Below are 14,895 nucleotides of genomic sequence, written 5' to 3'. Positions count from 1 at the left end.
AATTACTCATGGCTTTTTTTAAAAGCTGTTACAGGTATCAGTCACTTTCTTAGTGAGTAATTTCTTCAAGAAAGCAAATGGAGCCAGGTCTGTATTATTTATTTCTATTTATAGAATAAATATTTATATTTACATATACTTTCCTGTATGTATTTAGATCTGTATTTGTAAAAGCACTAACCATCTTAAACGTCTAGCATCAGCATGCAGACTAATGCATCTTTATGCTAAACAATACAGAGCTCTGATTATATGCAGTATGATACTAAGTGCTTGTCCTTTCAGATTTTCCTTACTCTGTTAGATATTTATTCCCCATAGAATAGCAAGAAGTTAGCATGTTTACATGAGCCTTATGCATTTCAAAACAAAACCCTGAGTTTACCTTATCACAGGAATTCTGCAAAGACATTTTGTTCAAGAAACAGTTTATCCATCTGAATATGGGAATGTTTTATTTTGCAAGCATGGAATGTAATAGGGGGAAGTAGGCTGCCTCAGAAAACACAGTGGTCACTGTTTAGAGAGAAAAAAAGAAAAAGAAAACAACAAAAAAACCCCTAAAGTTTAGTTCAGTTTCTGTTTCCTCTCCTCCAATGAAATTAAGTTGTTCTCTGACAGATTCATTTTGATTAAGGACTGCAGCTGATAAGTGCTGTAATCAGCACCTCACTTAATGAATCAGGAAGATACCTTCAAAAGAGGAAAAACAGATTGTCTATGCCAGTTCACATGTGAAGGCATCTTCCTTCATAAAAACAAACAGTCTATGTTTCCTTTCTGTATTCAGTTCTTTCAAACCTCAGTAGCCTTCACAATTCTGCTAGTCAGTGTAATCTATTATCTAGTACTGGTCTGCCTAGTTCTTCAGCCAAGAGAGGACCAGTGGATGTGTTTGGGAGTCTCCAAGAACGTATCAGAGTTGAGTAGCTTCTGCTGTCTATACAAGTGGTTTGATCCTGAATAAATTCTTCCCAGTAATATGAAAGCAATGTGAAGGCTACTTACAGTCCCTGTAGCAAAGGTACACCACGTACTGGAAACCCTGAACCTCGGCAAACCACGTGCAGAGTTCCTTTGCAGTAAGGTATTTTTTTCATATTCAGGTTTATTCTCTGAAAACCAGAAAAAGGACTCTGCTCTATGCTGAATGACTGTTTTTCAGTACTGCCACTGTACAGTTATGTTTTCATATTGCAGCAACTGTTGTTACACCAGCCAGTTCAAAAATTGTTTCCTTTTCTACCTTTCTGCTGGGCTGTTAATTTCTGATTTAGTTCTACGTTTGAATACACTATAAATTTCAACTTCTGCTAAGAATAAATGCTAACAATAACGTAATTCCCTCTAGGGTGTATTAACAAACCAAAAGCAACAAAATAAGCCTCAATTTCATCTCCCGAGTTTAGCTTCAACTCTGGTTCTTCATTAATTAATTTTATTTTCTTCTTTCCTTAGCAAAAGACATTCCCATCTCTTTTACATCATAAATGAAACAAGCAGACCTCTTTTGTCAGGTGATTCTGGGAATATTTTAGCAGTTACACAATTACAAGAAAATACTTCAGCCTCAGAGAGCTATGAAATGCCAGTTATTTGACAATGCTTGACTGAATAATGGACCTACAAAAATGTCAGATTGGTGCAATAAGAATTCATGGGAATTAGGTTCAGTGAAATACTAAGAAGGATTCTTCATTAGGGACTGGTAATGATAGGGCAAGGGATAATGGGTTCAAACTTAACCAGGAAGTTTAGGTTAGATGTAAGGAAGAAAGGTGGTGAGGCACTGGAATGGGTTGCCCAGGGAAATTGTGAATGCTCCTCTCTGGCAGTGTTCAAGGCCAGGTTTTACAGAGCCTTGGGTGGCATGGTTTAGTGTGAGGAGTCCCTGCCCATGGCAGGGAGGTTGGAACTTGATGATCTTAAGGTCCTTTCCAACCCTAACTGTTCTGTGGTTCTAAGTATGTGGATTCATGCATATGGGAAAATACTGAACTGTACAGCCCCTCAGATATTTATTCCTTCAAGCCTGGAAAGATATCCTCACATAAAACCAAATTGTTTAACTGTTATTATTCCTGTGGCTCTCTAAAACATGCAATTACAATGGTACAGTAAAAATATATGTGTAATTCAATGGCTAAGTTCAGTTCTTTTGAATTTTGGATAAATTATGCTATGGAATATTCATTTTTCAACATGTTCATCCAATAGTACTGCAAAACAGTAAGCTCTCGCAGTTTCTGCAACATACGTCAGTATGCCTTGTCTCAGAATTGCTAGGCTACTTCGGATGATACTGGCAAGGAAGCCTAAAACTAGACCCCCAAACCAAAACACAGAGTTTTCAGCTAGATCCTAGGATTTTGTAAGCTATCATCTACAGTCTAAAATGATGAAGTAAAGAGATCACATTAATGGTTTGTCACAGAAATTCATTCTATTGAAAAGACCTAGTGGAAACAGTTTTAGACAAGAATCTCTACAAGGTTCGTGGACACTCAGTTTGGTAAAACGCTTAGTGAACAATAACAAGCCTTTAAAAATCATCTCATGAATGAGGAAAACTGCATTCTCAGGCTAAAATGACTCTCGGCTGTTTGGAATAAAAAAACAGAACTCTGAGGTAATCACAGATCTCTAATGCCTAGCAGTAATAGTTTCGTAACTGGGGGAAACTCCTTTTAGAAATAAACTCCTACAGTTTTCCCTTTAACTCCTTACTGTATACAGTTACTCTGCACAGAGCAACCCCAAATAGATCTCCAGAAATAACAAATAAATAAGCATCCAGTTACTCCTCACATGAAGCATATCAGTTCAGCCAGTTCAGCCCTAAGTCTAGCACTAATATCTATCTTCTACATTCCAAAATTACTCCAGAAACACATATACAAGAAAGAATATGTATTTCCTTAGGTGTTTCTAATGTGGCAAAAGGAATTTGAGGAGGATCACTGAAATATTTTCCTTAGGAGTTTATAGTCAAGAAGAGTTATAGCAGGTTTTCCAGAATTTCTGACACAGAGTTAGCAGTGTCCATATCTATTACTATTAATACAATATTCTTGTCTATATATATTGCGCAGTGTTTATAATGAAGCCGGGTTCAGGCAGCAATGAACCAGTTGCTATGTCCTGAGATGAAAGAACAAATAAAGACAGTAACAAAGCCTGTATCCTTTTTCTTTAGATTATATTCCTGTTTTGTTGTTTTTTTTCTCCAAAACCAATACTCAATATTCTTTCACTTTAGCTAGCTATGAAGTGGCATTTTTATGTTAGATATACATATTCCCTAATTGTTATGGATGAATAAGAAAAAAAAGGCAAAATAAACAATATGCAAATTAATTAAAGACAAATTTGATGGGGCAATTCTATTTTTTGTCACTGATTTTTCAACTATAATTAGTAACAGAAAGGAGAAAAACTTTGTGATCTAAACCTTGGATTTTTCCCACTATCTTTCATAGCTTAGACTCTGTGTTTTAGGCAACCACAACTAGTGTCAAGCTTTCTAGAATTTTTTCATCAACTTTCAGACATTTAAAAGACATTAATCCAAGAAAATATTAGAACTTAAACCTCAAAATATCTTTTTGTAAATACATATTTATTATGGCCATGATATATATCAGAAAATCCTAGGAGGACTGTTCAGCTCAGCTTAAAAGTTAACTTCTGTAGTGCTAATTCTATCCAGTCTTCATTCCCCAATTTAAACAATGCCTAGCAAAACAAAAAATATTTTTTACACTAACTCTTTTCTTGTTTGACATAGTCCTCATGTTTGCCCTTACTTGATTTTTCATGATCCCACAACAAGAGCTTTGTTTTCCACAATACTTAATTAAAATACCAACAGGTTACCAACACACAATTGGAAAGTAAGGGGGAAACACTGCTATATTAAGAGGAAATAAAAGTGGGGTGAAACTGGGGGACATGGAAATACGCTAAACCCTCTGACAAGGCCCCAGACTTCAAAGTGCCATAATGCTGCTGCTGAAACTTTACCCACAGCAGTCAGCAGTTCCATTGGGATGTAGTTGAAGTATAAGGTTCATGCTGAAGCTTTTTTGTTCACCACCTTAAGTCTGCCACCTTCCCAACCCACTCTCATTCTTCCTTTCCCCACTCCACAAAGGCTTGCTTCACAAGATGTCTTTTCCTGTGACTACTGTGCTTTTAATGTTCCAACTATAGTCATGAGGTAGGCTGAAAGCATCAGAGAATTGGAATTTGACTATTTAATTGTGGTTTATAGAGATTACAAGAATAAAGAATAGCTATTATTTTGGTTTAGATTTAAATTACAGCCTGGGACAGTATAGGAACCTCTGCAAGTGTATTAGAGAGACATTTCTATGTTTATCACACAGAAACGAAGCACAAGAAAACCCCCTCAAATTATAAAATAGTTACTTAGCATTTGCACACTGCTGTCTCAAAAATATTATTAAAAGCCAGCTTGCTTGTTGAGGAATGTGAGAAATTTGTAAACTAAATTTAAGATTGTGATTAACATGTAAGTGAAAATTTTAATGCAGTTTTCTGAATGGATCACTCAACTTCAAAAACATTATGAAACTGCAAGACAATAGCTTCTTAGCAGCAGGAAAGAAATCCAAAAGAATGCTAAATCAGGGTCAAAATATTTATTTCATTATCATTTTGTACTTCATTAGATTAAATTTAACTCCTATAATTTTACAAAAATGCTAAAATCACTAGTCATGCACTTCAATGAAGTAGCAGCTTTGCAAATTTTGTATTTTCTATTCCCAGTGACAGTTAATTCAGCACTTCAAAGTATAAGAAGGTAAATGATGCAGGGAATGATAAATGATGCTCCCAAATGGCTGAAAGATGATAGCATCAAGATAAAAGGAGAGCAGAGCACTACTTACAGAATGTAAGGGATAACACAGAAAGAGAGAAGAAAGCTGTCAGGAACTTTAGGGCAACAAACATCATCAAAACATTTCTACATGGAGGAAATTCGATTCCATTCATGAAAGAATCATTAGAATTAAAAATAAAACAAAACAAAACCCCACAATCTAAGTGTTCCTAAACACTATCTGCTTCTGATTTGTGTTCCTAATTTATTAACTTCTACCTCTTCATACAAGCTAAGTAGAACAAAACATCACAGCAGGAGTAGGACAACAGATTTTGAATCCTGCTGTGTTTGCTCGAGAAAGCAAGTAAAGGTTTCCTACCAGGAAACAAAATACCTTTCTGAGCTATTAAGAATAGCTTTTGCTCATCGATGAATACAAAAGCTGCTCTTCAAAAGTGTTTGAAAGATAAATGTCAGTTTGGAAGCCAAACTGGATAAGTCTGAAAATTGGTAAATTTGAGTTATTAGTTTTGTTTTATTACTATTTTCACAGCCCTGTGGGATGGTTACCTAAAAACATGCAGAAAAGCAACATACAGGATACATAAAATCCACATAAATTTGTTGCATTTGTCTGGATAGCAGCTTGGTCTTTCAGATAAATTAGCTTGTCCTAATATTTTCTTCTGAAAGCTACATAACCATATTAAATCAGTATCTATATCATATGAAATTATGGTGTTTGGAAATTTATTTTTTTTTCTGTTTTGTGGTATTTTCTATTTTAAGAATAGGTTATTTCACAAAGATCTTTTCAAGACAAATACCACGGTGCAAAAGACATCCACTTGAAATTCCCCATACCTCATTTCACCTGCACTCCAATTCTGAATTTTCAGCAATTAGATTTAGTGCAGATAATGTTACAGTAACAAACTTAATTGTTAGTTGTCTGCTGTAGACAGTTGAGAACCTACAGGAATTCAGAATCAATATGTAATCACCGCAGAACACCGAGTAAACACCAAGAAGACTGTAGCCAAAGTGTCACACATAAAAGACATAACGCATTTCACCAAGATGACGAAGTATTTATAACGGATATAAAATAGTAAAGGTAAACTTGGAATGCCATGTTTTTCTTTCAGATCACCCAAAGATTAAAGTGAACATGTTTAGAGAGACATGACTGAAATGTTTATAGAGAAAACATTTGCAAGATGATACATAGATTCCAAAAAAAAAAAAAATACAGTACAAGTTCAGACACCATATGGCAAAACATGTACACTAGTGACTAAGTCATTCATAAAGGCATGCACTGGCCCTGCGCTGATTCCCTTTCACCTTGCAGACAGCAAGAGAGTCTCTTGTTTTGTTCTTAAGCTACTAAGCCATGCTTATGAAAAGGCTTATTTCTTACCTGAAGTTATCAAAAGCCCTTGTGGATCACTTGCATCTGTTCTCCCTCCCTATCCCATTCCTTCACTCCCACCCTACTTCCCTTTCCCTGCATGAAAGTAGCATACAGTCAACTAGACATTATGCATACATACAAAATATGTGGTCTTAGTTGCAACTGACACACATTTTTGGCTGTCCATGAAAACTGTGCTTTTTCACTAACCTCGAACTTGAGTAAATTGTACCAGAACATTATTTAAAAGCTCTGAATTGTGGGCATCAGAACATACAATACTGCACCACATGACACAATCTGGTAAACAGCCTAACTGGTTATATCTTCCTGCACCACTGTATTATAACCTCCCTCTCTCTCTTCTTTCTGCAGACTGTTTATGCATTTGCCATAAACTTTCAGACAAGCAGGTGAACATGAAAAAGCCAAAGTTAGCCAGTCTAGCCAGTCTTTTAGTCCTCCTACTTTTCTAGAAAGCTGTAAAGAAAAGATTTCTTTCAACCATTTATTTCCAGAAGGAGGAGGGGAGGGGAATAAAAATAAAGCAACCATTTTTGTTACCATGTCCCATTTGATAGACTCTGCAACTATCAAAACACAAGAACAAACTGTGGACATAGCATATTATGTGCAGATTTAAAATAGAATTTTCTGACCTCAATAAGCAAGGAAATTTCAAATATACATAGCATCATAAAAATAAAAGTTCGTGTGCTCATATGTCTTGCTTTATGATTTAAAAAGTGGATAACAGTAATTAACCATTTAGAGTTCCATGAATGCCCTCACCATTCTGCAAAAGCTATTCACTGATAATCATTTAACCAATAGCTTTCATTAAAGTCATCATCCAAGACTTAATAACAGTGATGTTCAATTCATTAATTGTATTCTATTTACCTATATATGCTTTACTTAGTTGTTCTTTACAATAAGAACAACTTGGAAGAGTGAATATTACAATTTCCCAGCATCTTCATTTTTTTGTTTTAATATTTTTCACTGCAATCCTCAAAACAGCATCTGGATCTTCTATATTCTGGAAGCTTTAATTATATGTGTGAAATATAGAAGGATGACTGTGTGTCCCTGTCAACGGCAGGGGTTGGAACTAGATGATATTTCAGGTCCCTTCCAACTCAAAGTATTCTGTGATTCTATGATGCAACATGCATCAAGCAATTATTTGAGTTTGCCACAATCATTCTGCTATCACAACGTGCAGTGGTGACTGTTAACATAGATCAAATGCAGAAGTTGTTTAAAGGCATGAGCATACTATATGAAAACTGTATGCAACCCTATTAAGTCAGATACTGGGTGTACTCAAAGGTGTGTTGATACAGTGGGGAGCAGTGAAAGGGTATCAGCTCTACCATGAGTTCTGCAGTCAATACAACAGAGACAAAACAATCCAGAGATGTTTCACATGGAGTAAGTTTCACATGAGGTGATTTTTTTTTTTATCCTTACTATTTCAAACTGCTGGTAGAGTAGCCTCCCCATTGTTTTAAAGTTATAGGCTACTATACGTCTATCATGTTAAATAGGTTCTATGTTTAAAGAGCTGCACTCAGCAGGTACCTTAGCTGGCCTTGATGTCAGATACCTTTCTTGCTTCTCAACTCCAGAGCCCCCACTGCTGCAACAAACTGTTTCACTGATCACTACTGTACCATACTCACAACACCATGGGAACTGAAGGACTGGTGACTACTTTGAATGACTAAGATTCAATTAAAATATTTTACCTTTTGAGCCTGAGGGAGCTGGAAAACAACAAAACAGAACAAGCAATCATTATACATAAATTTGAACAGCTACTTTAGCTGTTGTGTTCATAAAGTCACAAACATAATACAAAACAAAGAAACTACAGAAACTAGGGATTTAAAACTAGACATTTTTCATTTGTAAACATCTAAACCTACACTTATGAATGACGTTGACATTCAGAACAGTTTGTCGTATTGAAGTAGAAGGTTGTATTCTCTATGACAGAGGAAAGAAAAACAAAATGGCAATAGACAGTTACTGCTTGTGCAAACATATTACCATATATGCATAATATGCAATAATATATGCATAGAACAACATATTTCCATACTATAAACACAAGTATGACTGTAAGTACGTATAAACAAATAAAAGATAAATGCTTATGCATATATGTGTATCTATATCACAGAGATATTCTTGCACAAGTTTAACAATACCTGGTTGTATGCACAGTATTCAATTAAGCAACAACTCGTAAAAAGTCATGGAGAACAGGCAGTAGACTCCATTGCATTTAAAAAAACCCTTATTTATCAAGAGTTGAAAAATGAGTTGTGTTTTGACTTTAAGAAAAACAGAGAAAAATTCAGAAAAATATTGTAGAGACAATAGTTTTCCTTTTTCTGAATTCGTCTCCTCTTACTTTCATACTCACAGAGAAATTGAGAGTACACAACAATTTAGTCTTGTGTTTCTTGGAAAATTTCTTTTTCTGATATAAATTGTTACTTTACAAGCATCAGCTGAACACAGAAACAGGCAGGTGAATCAATACCAGATGCAAAAAGAGCTTCAAGATCTCTAGTGAGCTTCTGACTGACCTTTTGTTCTTGCTCTGAATTAAAAAAGAAAAAAAATACACTTCCATATAGCACTCTGCTAAAAGCTAATGTCCACATTACCATATATTGTGAAAGAGAATTGTCACAGTATCCCTAATTCACAAATACTGAAAGCAACCAGCCATAATTTGTCTCTTTTCACAACATATAACAAAATTCATGGCAGGAAGGAATGCTGTAGATAAAAGTATTTAATCTTAAAATTTGCATAATCCAGTAGCAAAATATGAACTGTGATCATGTTAAAGCATAAGCGATGTGTGTTTGTTTAAAAACCTGTTGTTTAAATAATTTATTATATAGAACAATATACAAGGTTTGCTGCAGAAATTGCAGATACCAGATTAACTGTAGATACATGAGCTAAATCCTGTATAACAGGTCAGTGCATTACTTAGTGCAGTTTAAAGCTTTTCTGAATGTCTATCTACTTATTAGTCTTCAACTTAGTTAACTGCTTTGGTAAGTGGAAGCTTTTTTTTTTTTTCCATTCAAGCAAAAAGAGAAAGCTGTGGTATAATTGTTCTTATTTCCCATTGTAGCACTGAAACTGGTTTTCTCTCCAACATTGCTTTTTGAGGGTTCTTTTTGGGTTTGGTTTTGTTTTGTTGGGGTTTGTTTTTTTAATGCCACCTTCTTGCTAAATACATGTGAAAATTACAAGCATCCTTTCATTGGTATCTCCGCTAAAGACAGGTGAAGTAAAGAATTATGTCCAAATTCCCACCTTTGGAGTGAATACTAAAGAACTCTAGTTTGCCCAAGCAAATGTTTTCATAATGAGCTAATTTGTATCCCGTATTCTAAAAAGCAGTACTTCAACTACAGTCAAGGAATCCAAAGCAGGATATGCAATCTTAGGTACAGAGTGTCACTGCAGAAATACTTCTTTCAGGTGATATTCAAACTAAATTAGAAAGCCTACAGTTCACATACAGAGGAGATAGGTTCAGGGAAGAGGGGGGTGGAAGAATATTAAAAACCTGAACGCACACAAGCCCAGAACAAATGCATGCACACAAATGCTCTATTGGGACTGGAAACTGAAGTTGAACCCAGCTATCCCTGTTGCTTTTACTAAGATTATTTTCAAGAGCACATTAATAAGAGTTTACAAATCAGAGTTCTATTTTACCTGCTGCTCAGTTGTTTGCCAGTCCCACTTACAGTCTTTTATAAAACCAGGAATATTTTTTTGCTGCAAAATGTGCTAGTAGTCAAAGGCTTGATTAAGAATAATAGGGTCAACAGATGAGATTTACATTTCAGAATGCTTTTTTTTCTGGGCTGGCATTCTGGAATTGAACCTCTAAATAAACTTTTCACCTAAGCTGCAAAATCCAGGTTCACTGCCTTTGTTACAGCCAGACAAATCTTCATTCCATGGCTTATTTGAAACTCGGCTGTTACACGGTCCTGTATTTCAGCAATTCGGTTTAATAATTGCTACAAATTCCTTTGGAATAAACTATGGGGGTTTGTCTGCTATTACCCCTTCTGGGAAGCCATAGGAAACAAATAATTTTCCTAACAATAACAGTAATAGTCCTCTGGTCTGACCCTTTATTGCCTAGTCTAAAAACTGCCTGTCTCTGTGTAAAACTCAGCAGGTACCTCCGATTCCTGTGGTTTCCTTTATATACTGCTATGAGGCAGTTTGCAGTAAGCTACGTGATCTTTCCCTGGCCCTCAGAAAGCACTGTGGATCTTTCTGTTCCACTTACACCTATGGTAAGCTGTGCCATTTTGGCATCTTTATTCAGGTCCAACCATACCAAAGCACTGCCTGTTCCTCTTTGTTTTCCATTAGTTTCCTCCCTCTGGTGATTGTCTCTACAGAAGGTACGTGACAGGAGCAAATAAAACAGATACATGCCCTAGTTTATCATGTGGGTAATACATGTTCTTTCAAAAAGACTATGGCTGTGGTGCAGGGAGATCTGGTCATTTGCTGTCTCCCAGTTGTGGCAGGTAGGGTTAAGAGGGGCCCTCAGAAGGGAAGTGAACCATTCCTCCACAGAAGAAGATGTTGCTGAACTGCCAGGTATGGCAGGGACAGAAGTCTGCAGACTTATAAGCACCAGGGGAAACCAGAGGGGATTTTCTGATGTAGAAAAGCAGACTTAGGGATCTTGATAGAACTGTGTAAATTTTGTTCCAGCCTGAAAAAAATGATAGATTATAGAGCATATAGATTATATATATATACATATATATATATATATAATTATAGATAGATATCTATAGATAGATATCTATAGGTAGATTATAGATCATAGACTTGCAAGGACACAGTGATGATAATGGAGGGAGATTTGTTTTCAAACACTTTTCTGTTAATCTATCTTTCCCATAAACCATATTTTCCTATAAACCACTAATTTTCTTTACCAAACCATTCTTCTTCTGTTTTGTGCTGTAAAACAGTACCCTTCAGACACTGCAAGCCCCCTGAAGTTCACAGTGTGCTTGATGCCAATAAGACATTTTGAGAATTCCACCTCTAAATTCAGGTCAACTTGGGGTCTTTTCACACAATGTAGCCCAGAATAAATAACTGTAGGTGGTGGGGGGGTTATGCTGTTACTGAGCACAGTGTCAGATTTTCCACTTTGCAAATACTCTAGTATGGTTTTAGCCCTTCCTGGAAATGTGTTTGGTATTATCAAAAAAATTACAGACACTACTAATGTGGTAAAACAAACCAAGATAGGAAAGGAGTCCAACATCAAGGATGTTGCACCTTTTCTTTGATCAGATAACTGTAAGGCCAACCTGAGTGAAACAAGGACATTGATAGATCAGAAATACTATCTTTAGAAGCAGCAGGCATATGTAACAGGACCAGTAGACCTACTAAGTACTCTATGACAAAACCCCATAAAAGCCTGTTTTCTTTCAGCCTTAACAAAAGCTCAGAAAGGCTGATTTTGTAAATGAGTGCATGATAATTTTAAACCAAAAAATCCATACACTTCCAAAATACTTTACAGCCATTGCAACAAGCTATACAATACATTATGAGCTGTAGGTCCTTGATTTTCAAGAAACCAAGTCTAGAAGTATTAAAGGAAAACATACTAGAATTATAAAGTTATTGTTCTGCTGGATAAGAATTCAACCTTATGTTTATTTGAAGAACAGAAAACAAACAAACAAACAAAACCCCTCCTGCAAGACTAAATTATAGTCGTTTTCTCATTAAAACAAAAAACTACAATTTCTGTTATTAAACAAAAATAATATCACTATGAGATTAACTTTGATTTCCTCTTTAATAATAATTGCATGAAATTACCTTTGTCAAAAAACTATACTATTGCAATGTATTTATTTTAAAGCACTCAAAAATAAAGAAATAACTCTTATTTTAGATTCATTGACCTAATTTCCAGTCCTATTCTCCTGCCAAACTATTTAAATGTCCCAGTCTCAGAACAAGGCTCACAACCCTATTGACTTGATTGTTCCATAATCAGATATAATACAAATCAATAGAAATTAAGTACAAACATGGCAGTAAATACTCAACAAGTATAAAGACAGTTTTGATAGTACAGCCATTTCTGTAAATAGTTTCTTAGCCGCACCCAATTTAACATCTATGCATACAAAAAACATGGTGGTTTGCAATGTTCAGGCTCACCCTGTACATGTCGCATACTGCCCCTGAATTTGGCATTAAGTGTAGATATCAGAACATTTACTTTTGGGAAATACACATTCAGGAAAGATGGGAAATATTGTGGCAAACATATAGGGCCTGTACTTAACACCACAGCAAGGAGGAAGATGTCATACCTATTGGTGAAGCACCTCAGAAGAAAATGAGACAAAAAAAATAATTGAACACTTAGTGCCTACATGCACCAGGTACTCTGTAATATAGGTTGTTCATGGCATCATGCAGTTAAACGTAGGGGTAGATAATAGCTTATTCTTGCGTATAAAGAACTGCAAAGCATTTTATATGTTACTAGGAAGACTTCCACAGCTCTTCCCAAAAATGGCAAAAACTTGGGAGAAAACAGAACATTGAAACTCTCAATTTTTAGCAGAAAATATAAATTTTCAGCTTTGAAATCTACTTACTCAGTTGCTACGAGATATAGCATTTAAATATTGTGATTTTGGCAATTTTTCTTTTACAATTTATGCACTTATTCCCCACTTCCTAGAACCATGTAAGTACTAGAGGCATCAGATAATGATATGCGTCCATGGAGGAAGAAACAAAAATCAGCCACCTACTGGGATATTCCTGATGCTAAGATTTCAGTATAAATATTAAAAGAGTGACATTAATGTGCAGCTTTCTGTGCCAACAACTGTGAGGAAAATGCACACAATTTTTCAGGGGATTCAATACCAAATCCTTCTTTGTTCACATGATTGTTTTAATGTGCTAGCACATATTTTGCATTAACTAAAGCATTTTAGTCAAGAATAGACTGTGCACAGCATACAAAGTATACCAGACAGAGGATATGTAAATGTTGGTATGGACAAGAAAGTGATAAAATATAGATGAAAACAACAATTTAGTTCTATTTTAAAAGCATCTTATAAAGACAACAGAAAGGAGTTAGCTCTTGTGAAACATGCCAAAGAGAAAACACAGGAGCTGCAAGGGTACCAGACAAATTAAGAAATTACTTATTAGTATGGGTTTTTTTAATTCGTACAGTGCTCACAGAATAATTCATAGAGTGCCCATCTCTGAGCAGAGTTTCAGAACTAATTGCCAGAGCTAAATACAGGTCCCTAAATGTCCCTAGCTCTGAAAATTATCAGAAACTTCTGTACTGTTTAAATATATATCATTACAATAACTGAAATTGTAATAATTACAATAATTTGTAACTAAATTACATGACTGGTGATAATTCACATATTTCCGTTAATAGACTTTGTTTAAATTTTAGTGAGCTAGCAGGATTGGTTTGTTTTGCTTTAGTAAGTGTCAGTAGTCAGCCAGCCCATCCCTTTATATTACCAGTACAGAAGTGAATACAGCAATTTGGAATAAATCATTTGAAAGTAGTATGGGTCAGAGCAATCCCAGGCACAGCTACAGGTTGGGCAGAGAAGAGATTCAGAGCAGCCCTGCAGAGAAGGACTTGGGGGTGTTGATCAATGAGAAACTTAACACGAGCTGGCTTCAGTGTGCACTCACAGCCCAGAAAGCCAACTGTATTCTGGGCTGCATCAGCAGGTTGAAGGAGGTGATCCTGTCCCTCTACTCTGCTCTTGTGAGACCTCACCTGGAGCATTGTGTGCAGTTCTGGTGTCCTCAACATAAAAAGGACATGGAACTGTTGGAACAAGTCCAGAGGAGGCCACGAGGATGATCAGGGGCTGGAGCACCTCCCGTATGAAGATAGGCTGAGAAAGTTGGGGCTGTTGAGCCTGGAGAAGAGAAGGCTGCGTGGAGACCTCATAGCAGCCTTCCAGGATCTGAAGGGGGGCTATAGGGATGCTGGGGAGGGACTCTTCATTAGGGACTGTAGTGACAGGACAAGGGGTAACAGATTAAAACTTAAACAGGGGAAGTTTAGATTGGATATAAGGAGGAAATTCTTTTCTGTTAGGGTGGTGCAGCACTGGAATGGGTTGCCCAGGGAAGTTGTGAATGCTCCATCCCTGGCGGTGTTCAAGGCCTGGTTGTACAGAGCCTTTAGTGACATGGTTTAGCGTGAGGTGTCCCTGCCCATGGCAGGGGGTTGGAACTGGATGATCTTAAGGTCCTTTCCAACACTAACTATTCTATGATTCTATTATTCTAACTCCTGCTGCTACTGAGAAAATTTGTAGCCATGTCCAGATATGATGTTAAATTTCATTGACAATGATATTTCACACTGCACACTATGCAAATCTGAAAAGAGTTAAAAGAAATTAGCATCTTTACTATTGTTACATTTAAAATATTTTTAAATGTTTTATGGTATAGCAATCATTTTTACAGAGAAAACCATTATGTCTTCTGCTGCCTTAAAAAA

At 36.1% G+C, this 14,895-nt stretch overlaps 1 protein-coding gene across 4 annotated transcripts in view; it reads right to left on the bottom strand.

Annotated features, from left to right (window-relative positions):
* Window positions 1-14,895, bottom strand: part of CACNA2D3 (calcium voltage-gated channel auxiliary subunit alpha2delta 3) — a 451,679-nt gene that overhangs the window by 121,818 nt on the left and 314,966 nt on the right. For 3 of the 4 annotated variants that reach the window (XR_009963200.1, XM_062610709.1, XM_062610711.1), the window contains exon 14: window positions 8,024-8,041. The exons of the other annotated variant lie outside the window; for it this stretch is intronic. Coding sequence is in view for 2 of the 3 variants with exons in the window: in XM_062610709.1 (XP_062466693.1) it covers window positions 8,024-8,041 (18 nt within the window). In the remaining variant the exon portion in view is untranslated. The remainder of the gene's footprint in view (window positions 1-8,023; window positions 8,042-14,895) is intronic. 4 annotated transcript variants of the gene reach the window in all.

This window comes from Pezoporus occidentalis, unplaced genomic scaffold (assembly GCF_034315485.1).
Source record: "Pezoporus occidentalis ecotype Australia unplaced genomic scaffold, CSIRO_AGI_Poc_V1 ctg149, whole genome shotgun sequence".
NCBI classification, from domain to species: Eukaryota; Metazoa; Chordata; class Aves; order Psittaciformes; family Psittacidae; genus Pezoporus; species Pezoporus occidentalis.
The sequence above is the reverse complement of the archived record's forward strand: the minus strand, read 5'-3'. Positions and strand labels throughout refer to the sequence as shown.